General features: G+C 39.7%; 1 protein-coding gene and 1 long non-coding RNA gene across 2 annotated transcripts in view; both read left to right on the top strand.

Moving 5' to 3' along the window:
• Positions 1-7,077, top strand: part of LOC105293106 — a 25,253-nt gene extending 18,176 nt beyond the window's left edge. The window contains exon 2 of the long non-coding RNA XR_895954.2: positions 6,995-7,077. This is a non-coding gene — a long non-coding RNA (uncharacterized LOC105293106). The remainder of the gene's footprint in view (positions 1-6,994) is intronic.
• Positions 7,078-10,003: 2,926 nt separating this feature from the next.
• STAMBPL1 (STAM binding protein like 1) overlaps positions 10,004-10,826 on the top strand; it is a 17,149-nt gene continuing 16,326 nt past the window's right edge. The window contains exon 1 of the mRNA XM_023531471.1: positions 10,004-10,071. Coding sequence (XP_023387239.1) covers positions 10,004-10,071 — 68 coding nt within the window. The remainder of the gene's footprint in view (positions 10,072-10,826) is intronic.

Here is a 10,826-nt window from a genome sequence, read left to right as displayed (position 1 = left end):
GATCCTTCTTTCTGCCTTTGTCATTTAAGGAGGGGTAATGACCCTTTACTTCTCTATCTAAATCAGATTAGGTCACTGCAGGCCACAGTCTAAGGTTATAACTTCCTTTATTTATCTCCAGCTAAGTATACTGTACCATGTTCTTGCCGGAAAATATGAACACTGACTCAGTGGGGGAAAGAAAGGCTGTTGGTTGACTAATTAGAAATGAGACTCCAGGAGGTGGCGTGAGGTGTTAGGCCTCTCTCATTTGCTTATCCAGTTCATGACAGCATTCAGGTTGAAAGGAGCGCCAGAGAGAAAGATGACGCATTTGGATGATGGCTCACTGGCTTTTTCCCTGGGCTTAACCATAAGGAGACTGACTGTTCACTGCCCAGAAGTATCCTCTCTGTATTCAGGGAATATGGCTTTGTGTATGAAAGTGGGTCAGAAATCTGAGCTTAGCCACCAAAAATGTATGTAAAGAAAGAAAGAGGAGGAAAGTTAAGGGAATTAAGACTAAAAAGATCACAAAGTAAACACTGTGCTAGGTCAGATATTCTTCTCTCTATTCACTCTTGGCATTATTTGCTGCCGGATTTAAAAGACAGAATTGTAGAGCTGCTTCCACATTTGTGTAGGAGAAGTTGAGACATCAAATTGGGACCCAAAAACTCAAAGGATTCTGTCGTTGGGCTGTAAAACTGGGCGGGCATAGGAAGAGTCAACTTTGATAAACTCAAAGCTGTAAAATGTCAGTTTGGGGAGAGTTCCTACCCCTCCCAGGCCACACATGGAGGACATTCCATTTTTGCCACATGCACTCTGGGCACAGTTGGAAACTGCTCCGTTGGTTCCAGGAGCTATTAGCTGAACCCATGGGACAGGGGTTGTCTTCTGTGTGCTCATTGTCAGTACATGGTTTTGAATACTTTTTCTGTGCCTAGTTCTCCAAGCCCTTCCAGTGAGGATTAACTGGAAGTAGACACTCCACTCCCCTACTCCTCTTTAAAAGGTAATTACAGAAGAAAATAGTAGTGTCTTTGGAGGCTACAGTGAGGAAAAGAGGCTAGAGATAAAGGCAAGAAGACAGGAGCTCTAAAGCAAAAAACTCTCAAGAGGTATATGATAGGTTAAATGTGTCACCAGGCTGGGTTCAGATGTTATCACATCACAGGAATGTGGGCTCTACTGGGAGTGGAGAGTAGGGAGCAGGTCGAGATTAAATCAGGCATTTCCGATGAATGTTTTCAATCAGCTGTAAGACTCTGTAGTGATGAACTGGGGCCTTTGAGGAAAGTGAGCCTGGGAGGGTCTAGTAAGGATGACCGGCAAATAGATAATAGACCCACAACTCACTTACATCCAAGTTTACTCCAGGGGCCGCCTTTGCACTGTGTGCTCCAGAGCACATCAAGCCTCCACTGTGAAAAGGGAATTTATATTTTATTTGTGCCTGATATTAGGTATTGTCCATCTGCCCTGGGCATTCTCTGACTATCTCGTTTGGGTATATTTCTGATCCTCCAAATTGCAATGTTTATCTTATCTTTAGCACTTGAAGTCATTTTCAACTTGTCTTCCCACCATAGCTGCTGAAGTGTGAGGGACTAGAGAAGACGGCCCTGCCAGCATCATGCCGGCTCTCTCGTGCTGTTAAAGTTCCATGGACGACTTCCTTCCCTGAAGTACCACTTGTTTATAATCATGGCACTTAGGTCATTTTTATTTCCTCCTGTTGGAAATGGAGAACCTACAGAAAAATGGCTTATTTTCCTCAGCAGACTAAACATTCAACTTTCCTAATCCACGGCTGTCACCACCTCCCCTGTACCACCCAAGAAACCATTACCTCTGCCCACCGATATCTCACCTCCTCCCTTGCCGCACATAGCCTGTTCTCAGTAGCATAACCAAAGGTCTCTTTTTAAGTTATGCCATTTACGTCACACCTTTGCTCAATACCCTAAATAGCTCCCCATTTCACTCCCAGTGCAAGCGAATGTCCATATGGCGATTCGTAAGGTCTCCTTACCTTCCTTGCCTCATACCCTCTGGCCACTGAGATCTTTTCCCATCATTCCTCTTCACTCTCCCGCTCTAGCCACACTGCCCTCGTTGCTTTTTCTCAAACACACCATGCACTTCCACCTCAGGGCTGCTGCGTTCTTTCCCGTTCCTCACCGCCTTCAAGCCCTTGCTTCACGTTTGGTTTCAAAGCGAGGCCTACCTTGAGAACTCCCATTTAATACTGCAGCCAGCTGCTCAGCCTACCCCTCCATCAAAACCTGGTTCTCTTACTTTGTTCTTTTTTTTTCAAGATGACATATTACCTTCTAATTATTATGCAATTTATTTATTTAAAAACTTTATCGTTAATCTGTCTCTCCTGACTAGAAGGTAAACTCCAAAACGGCAGGAATCGTTACCAATTTTATGCCTAGAACATGCCTAGAACAATGCCTAGAACAATGCCTGGCACATCTCAGGTGTTCAGTTGATGATAGAATTTATTAATAGACCTGTCTTAAGAGAATTAAATGAGCTACCTGTAAGTTCTTGAAGGCTGGTACATTTGGGGGTCATATTTTAGCACAGATCTAGAGTTAAATATTTGCTAAGTTTCTCTTACATGCCTGCAAATATGATGCAGAGAATTCTGTAGACTTTAAGGGAATCGCTTCATTCATTCATTCATTCATTCATTCATACATTCAATAAATATATATTGAGCCCTTATTAAGTAGCAGACACTGTTTTAAACTCAGGATAAAAGATAAATAATAACAAATAAATGCTTCAGGTACTGGGCCTGGCGGTGCTAGGTCTTTTGATTTTTTATTTTTAAGAGAAGCTGAAATCTGAATTTTTGTTTGACTCTCCCAATTTCTAAATGTTGATAACTAACTTTAAAAAAAATTTACCGTAAGTGAAATTAAACTTTTATGACAACCAAATGTTGCCTGTGGGGCTGTATCTTATAATATCTTCTGTGTTTATGGGATTATGTGGTACTGATTCTGAAGAAGTCTGAAACTTCTAGATGGATAAGTGGTATGTCACAGGCTGGGCAGGATTAGGTGAGAGGAAAGGAGGATATTTTTGCTTTTCTCTGTACCTGGGCCAAAGATGTGGAGGCAGGACAGGCAGAGTGAGGCAGGTGGGGTGATGGAGGATGTGTATTTCGTTATCAGTACTGGCAATAGTCTCTCCCCTGGGCCACCATGAATCATTCTTTCTAGGTTAAACTTATTGTATTTGTCAGCATACTGCTCCAGCAGCTTAAACAAAGCCAAAGTATTAGACAAGATAGAAATTTGTCTCTGTCAATGGTTTAAGTGTAAGCAAATTAGACCACTCCTCCTCTCTTCTTACTTTGCCATGGATCTTCCTTTTGACCAAAGATGGCTCACCTGTGTGCAGGGTTCCAGCTGGCAGGAAGGGCAGAGGTGGATGGAGAAGGGCCTGTCTCTTCTTTTAAAGGGCAGGATCCAGACTTTGATCACAGTACTTCCATTGACATCCCATTGGCTAGAGCTTAGTAACAGGGCTACACCTAACTCCAGGAAAGGCTGGAAAATGTAGGTTTTACCTGGGTGGCTTTGTATCAGCTAAAAATTATATTTTTATATTAGAAAAAGAGAATGGATATTGCAGAGTATATAACAAGAAATCTGCTGCATTTGCTCTCGTGGGTCTCAGGTTGTATGAGGTAGGGTACTTCTTACTGTACCCTTAGTTTTCTAATTATTTTAGCAGACCCTAGTAGCTCAAATGGAAGATGATACTTGACATTTATTTCTTCCTCTTATAGATTCTTCTGGACCATTGTATTGCTGGTTAGATCAAAGTAGCATGAGTTTTTGTTTTGCTTTGTGTGTTTGTATAGTTGATCTGGAGCGGCAGTTTTCAAATATTTTGGTCTTGGGACTCCTTTGCATTCTTAAAAATTACTAAGGATACTAAAAAGCTTTGTTTCTGTGGGTTATATCTATTTATATTCACCATTTAAAAAATAAAAACAGACATTCATAAGAATATCCAAGTAAGATTTCATGAACTTGGACTCTCTGGAAATCTCCCTTATACAATTATGAGAGATGATGGTAAAAAGTAAATAATGTTGTAGTAATATTATGAAAATAATATTGACTTCACACACCCCTTAAAAGGATCTTTGGGACCCTGTACCACATGTTGACAGCCACTGATACAGAGACCATAATCTGTTTATGTTAACTTGGGTAATTGTTTATATTGTAACTGATAAGTGCTAGGAATTAAAAAATAAAGAAATATAAGGCAGGACCATTGGCATAGAGTAGTTAATGGTCAAAAAATATAAGTTGACCAAACAATCTATACACTTCTTTCATCTTAGTTTTGAGGGAATTTCGTTTTTATTTCTGAATTGTAAATTTATATGTGGGAGTTAATAGTGATTGGCAATCTATAGCAATTTAATAAATTCCGATGTTTAAGATATATTTAATTAAATATTTCATACATTTAGAAGCATATTACAGAGAAGTTTGTTTGATTTTTGTGCACACTTACTCTTATTTTGGCCACCCAGCCCTGAATCCGTCTGTTCTCACTTGACACATCCCCCCACCTTCTATGGAAGTCTGAAGTGCTCACTATTTGCATTTTCAGCCACTATTGCTGCCAGGCTGCAGGCACGAGACCTAGGCTCTGCCAATCAGACACCTCCATCTCATAACTCCGAAATAGAAACTAGTGACATGAAGAAATGTGAGGCAGCTCTACATGGTTTTCAGTGCAGCAGCAGGTGTTGGTGGTAGAAGCTGGAGGCTCCCCTCCCCTTCAGACCAGTGTTGCTGTGTGGTTTGGGGTGATGTTCCTTGATATATAGTCTCCGATTCCCATTTCTCTGGCTGCCCTGAAAATTCGTGATCTTTATCCTATGAATTCAGGAGTCAGTGCCTTTGCTTGCAACTAAGAATCCTTCTTGATACAGTCACAAATGCAGTGTTTCTCAAAGCAGTGTTTGGAGACCTCACGTATCAAAATCACCGGAGCCACTTCCTAACACTAGGTGCCAGTTGGTGGGTTTAAAACTCATGGTTTCTGAATCCTTGTAGAGGAGAGTTTCAGGAATCTGCATTTTAAACAAGTCCTAGGCTTATATAATATTTAGGTAAGATAAAATTTAAGAACTGCTGTTCTAATGTTTCCAACTTTTTAAATGATTTGTTCTGTGTTTAAAGAACTGAGTATCTCCAAACATTTTTGCAAGACCCTAATCAATGACTGGTATATCCTTGTTCCTTTCTCTTCCCACCCAGCTCCAAATTCCCCATAAGCCTCTTTATTCTATCTCTTTTAACTCTTGTAATGAATTCCCTAAATGGAATTACCTACATTCAATGGTGCCAGAATTAATTTAAGTTTAAAACTACACTGTGACTGTAGCTCTCTCCAGGTCATTTTTTTTCTTGTGCATTTCTGTAACCTACAAGCTGAGATCTCCAGGGATCACTGGAGAGGAAGACAGAGGAAGACTGGAACATACCAAGTGACTTTCCTTGAAGGGTTTTCCAGCCATGGATTCGGGCCAGAAAATAACACGGAAAGATTGAATGATCTACTGCTGAGATTTCTAGAGTCACAGAAGTTTATAATTTGGAAGAATGTAACTTAACCTCCTCATTTTGTAAATGAGGAACTGAAGAGAAGATGTGTGTCCATCAAGACATAAGTGATTAGTGGAGTATAAAAGCCCACATAATTTTAGAAGAAGTGGGAAATGGTGATGCAAAGCTTGACCTAAACTAGCAAAAAGAAGGAGATGAGCATTTATTGAATGATTATTTGAACTTGGATACATTCACTTAGTATCTCTGAGCCTCAATTGCAAAATAAAGATTCTAATAGTAGGTAACATTGATATAATATTGACTATGTGCTAAAAACTATTCTAAGCACTTTATATGCTAACTCATTTAATCCTTATCACAACTGTATGACAAGGGTACTATTATTTCCCGCATTTTCCACACAGCTGATGTATTTGTTTTCTATTGCTGTTTTACATATCACCACCAGCTTCATGGCTTAAGACGACATATGTTTATTATCTCAGAGTTTTGTGGGTCAGGAAGTCTGGGCACAGCATAACTAGGTCCTCTGCTTAGGGTATATTACAAGATAACAATAGAGGTGTCGACCAGATTAAGGGTCTCATATGAGGCTTAGAGTCTTCTTCTAGACTCACGTGGCAGAATTTATTTCCCTACAACTGTAGAACTCATGGTGATTGAGTCTTTAGAGCTAGCAGGAGAGTATCTCCCTCTTTGAAAGGCCTCACCTGATTATGTCAGGCTCATCCAGGACAATCTCCCTTTTATTAACTTAACATCATAAAATTCAGGGCTTTAATGTATCTGTGATATCTGTTCATCTTCGCCATATGATGTAATATATACATGAGAGTAATATTCTATCAGCTTTGCTATGTTCTATTGATTAGAAGCCAGTTACAGGTTTCATCTACACTCAAAGAGAGGGAAGTACACAAACTCGTGGATACCAAGGGACAGGAATCATAGAGCCATCTTAGAATTCTACCTTCCATAGCGAGTAGGGTTTAGTTTAAGCCCAGACTGACTCTAGGTCTAAGAGTCCATAGCCTCAGAGTCCATGCCCTTAACCACTATGATCTTTCTTCCAATGAAGAACATAAACCCTCTCTATAATCTTGCATAGAGTTCTAGGTAAGGTAACATCTAACAGACTTGTTCTGGGTGGTAGGCAATAATGAATTCTCTTCAAATCTGCACGTTTAAGGGTCGGCTTCAAGAAACCATAACCATCTGCAGTTTTGTATTTTCAGGAAGTGACTTCCAACGGTCTCTCTAAAAACTGAGATTATTGAAGTTGTTTTAATTTGTTCATATTCTTCTGAGGCAGAAATAACTCTAGGGATTTTAGATTTGAGAATGGAGTTCTTAAAAAATGACCCTAGCTCTGCTTTTTGTCTTTGAAACAGATGAAGCGATTGAGAAGAAACAGTGAACACCTTCATTTTGCAGACAGGACAACATGGATCAGCCATTTACTGTGAATTCTCTGGTAGGTAGTGCTGACTGATATTTTACATATGGTCAGAAAACCCAAAAAAGAAGAACAGAAACATACCAAATGTGAAATGAATCACAGTTACTTCAAGAAGTTTTGCACTTGTCGTTTTTCATCCATCTGTGTGGCCCTCTCCTTTGAGGAAGTGACTAATAAAGCCATCTTTGCTGGAATTAAAAATAATTTCTCCCCCAAAGTGTGAAATGTTAATTTATCTGGTTAGATTCCAGGAGCGTAGTCCTTTAGGAGAGCACCAGAGAGAAGAATTTCAGAGTTGACTTTGTCGCAGGTACCGTATGTATCTCATGTGCCTCTGCTTCTTTACAGATAAAAATTGGAGGCTTACCTTGTGTGGTAATGACCAAAGAAAACATTTTATATTTAACACCTAAACATTGCTTTGGGATCTTGTGTAAATGTCTGCATACCTGAAACTCTTATTCTTCTCATTTTTCCCCTTTCAGCCCAGCATGGGCCATGGAGAGTGTCTCCCTCTTTGAAAGGTCTCACCTGATTATGTCAGGCCCATCCAGGATAATCTCCCTTTTATTAACTTAACATCAAACAATTAGGGGCCTTAATACATCTGCAAAATCTCTTCATTTTAGCCATATGACATGTGTACATGTTTTCTAGCTACATCTTAGAAGTAATGTCCTGGAGAGGAAATAACAGGAGCTGTGGGATCACATGGGCTTATTCCGTGTCCCAGATCAGTCTCCGAGTGTGAATTATAATTATTATATAATCTCCATAGCCCTGTTTTTTTGTGCTTTATGCCTTATGATAATTGGAAATAATATTTCTAATGTTTCCAGCCTATCATGGGGGCTTTATAAATGGAAGCTGTTAGTAGCACTACCTTCATGCTGACGACCTTCCCCAGCCCACTCGCCACAACCCTGGCTTGCCGGGAGAGCAGCAGTATACTGAATACCCTCTGCACACAAAGCCGAGCACCAGAACATAAATGAATAGAAGGTCTGGTTCTTGCTCTGAAGTGGATTATGACCTAATGTTTTCACTCTGCTAAGAAAGTCCTCAAAGAAGCTCAGTTGCTTTGACAGTATGTTTGAAGGGTGGAGAATTGTGGGAACTCTTTCACTTTCTGACTCTATGTTGTGGGATAATAAAGCCTGCTCCATGTCCACCTCTGCAGAGGAAAGAATCATCCTTATGGAGTGTCTTCTGTGGTTTTCTAGAAAATTATGTAGGAATAATTTAAAAAGTGGACATGTCAATGTAAAAATGGACAGAAAGGCTTTTTCATCTCTAAATTTTGTATTTTCATCCAAGAACCTCACATGCAAATGGAATGTTATAGATTGATGAAGACTTTAGGCTATTTTCATGTTTATCTCTGACATCAATTTTTAATTTGGGGAAGATGGGGCCATTCAGTAAAGGAGAAATAAATCTTATTTTTATCTTCAGGTAAAAGGATAATCTAATTATAGACATAAGGTAGACATAGTTTTAGTCTGGCCGTTTTCTCTTTTTCTCCTTTATTTGGTACATTTATTGGTTATCATATGTGTTGTAGGAGATATGCTACATCTTAGAGAACAGGAATGAATGGAAAATTATTTCTTTCCCTCAAGAAGTTTATAAGGAATCAAAAACACTTACACACAAATAGTTAAAATTCAATGAGTACTGTATAGTAATAAAAAGTGGAAGAATTACTTTTGTTCATACAGGAGACGGAAACACTCTTTAGAAAAAGCCCAATTTCAATAGATTTTTTTCCCCCGTAGTCATTTTCTGATGTCAATGAAGCATTTATCTGTGGTTGAATAACAATATTTCATGTAGTACTGATGAGCTCCATAGGTGAGTGTGATTGGAGAAATGTGGCTATGTTGCTTTGGTGTCTGAGACTTCTCAGTTGGAAAAGATGGTGCATACCCAGGCCTGAGGCTCAGGGTTCACAAGCTGAGATTCCTGCATTCGAAGTGGGGTCACCTCCCACAGCTTCTCTGAAATTAAGAAGTCTTTCAGAGAATTAGAAGAGCAGCACAACAGAGTTGGATAGAAGGAAGTGTGTGTGTGTTAATTTAAAATGAAGTCCCTTAGGAAGGGTCTGAGTGTTAATATTGCTGCCAGACACACCTCGCTGATCTGGACCAAGTAAAACTAGAATTAAGATGCAAGGCGAGGAACAAAATCAAGTGCATTCTTTATTCTTCATAACTTGGACCTGGTGAACATGGGAAAATCATCAGTCTTCTTAGCCCTTCTGCTCTAAATTAAACCGGCTTTTCCACGCAATCACAGAAGGGATATCTAGGGACATTAAGGGTGAGGAAGCCAAGGCCGTGAGAGCTTCTTGGAGAGAAAGAAACAGGAGGGAAGGCTTCTCACAATGCTGCAGGCCAGGTCAAAAGAATAATGGAAGTTATGAGAGGTGTGACCTGCTTTTCACTTCATGGGGCCTTGAGAAGCACATTTATGGCTCTCTGGTTTTATATTAAACTTTTAGAAGCAAGAATCATTCCAGGTCTCTAGGGTTCTATCTGCTATAAATTACCACTAAAGTAGATCAAATGGCATTGGAGAAGCTGCCACATTTTGTCCCTGAAGATTGATTCAGTAATTCACGGCCAGACTAAAACTATGTCTACCTCGGTTTCTTTTTAAATTTTCTGTGGACCTTAATCAAATGCTCTGCCCACACTATAGTCAGACTTGCAACCTACCCCAACTGATTGGAGGGAATTTGGGAAGCTAAATTTGCTCTGGGCTAACTCCATTCTTGGAACATCAAAGGATGGTAAAGTTGTCTAAAGCAGTGCTTCTCAAACTATAATATGCATAAGTATCTCTGGGAAGAGTTAAAATTCCAAGCCCACCTCCAGAGATTCTGAGTCTATCTGAGGTGGGACCTCTTAAGTATTTGCATTTTTGAGACAGCCAGACGATGCCGATGCTGCTGGTTTCAGGACCACGCTTTGAGAAGCACTGGTCTAAAGCATGGGTCAGTAAACCGTGGGTTGAGGGCCAAATGCACCTGCTTGTTTTTCTGAATAAAAACTTGGAATACAACCAGGATCATTTGTTTATACATTATTCGTGGCTGCTTTCACACCAGCAAAGCTCAATGGCTGCCACAGAGAATATATGACCTGGCAAAGCCTAAAATACTTGCTATGTGGTCTTTAAACAGAAAAAATATATGTTGACTTTTTTGCCTTTCTGAAGCACTTTTTATTTAATAATTATCTTGAATGTATATGTTCTGTGTATTTCCAAATGCGTACAGATTTGTTTTTTATTTAAAATACGAGTGTATTAATATCACTATTTCTTAGTAATTTACCATTTTTTTTCAGTCAAGGATGAATTAGTGTAGTTATGGTCATGTGGAGGCCTAGGCATCTTTTTATATTAAAAAAAAAGCGAGGTGCCCATATTCTTCTCCAAAACTTCTCCAGGACTTATTGCTAGAGTTTTACTCACTTGGTGAAGATGTAGGTGGGCCTCTGAAACTTCTTATTAAACGAGATATATTCTAGAGTAACCTTAAATCCAAGCTACCTCTTGAAGAGCCTTCAGAGTAGAATACCACGAGCCCTGCCTGGCAGGAATCCCTCTCTTGGCCTGTTTCATGTGGCCCTGGATAGAAACATTCATGAGGAAATAAGGGTCAATGATATTTTACTTAAAATGACCTAAAACAGCTGCATACACAGAAACTGCCATACAATTTTACCTTGACACCTGAAAGAGCTCTTACCCCAATT

Source organism: Pteropus vampyrus, unplaced genomic scaffold, assembly GCF_000151845.1.
Source record: "Pteropus vampyrus isolate Shadow unplaced genomic scaffold, Pvam_2.0 Scaffold68, whole genome shotgun sequence".
In the NCBI taxonomy this organism is placed as follows: domain Eukaryota; kingdom Metazoa; phylum Chordata; class Mammalia; order Chiroptera; family Pteropodidae; genus Pteropus; species Pteropus vampyrus.
The sequence above is the reverse complement of the archived record's forward strand: the minus strand, read 5'-3'. Positions and strand labels throughout refer to the sequence as shown.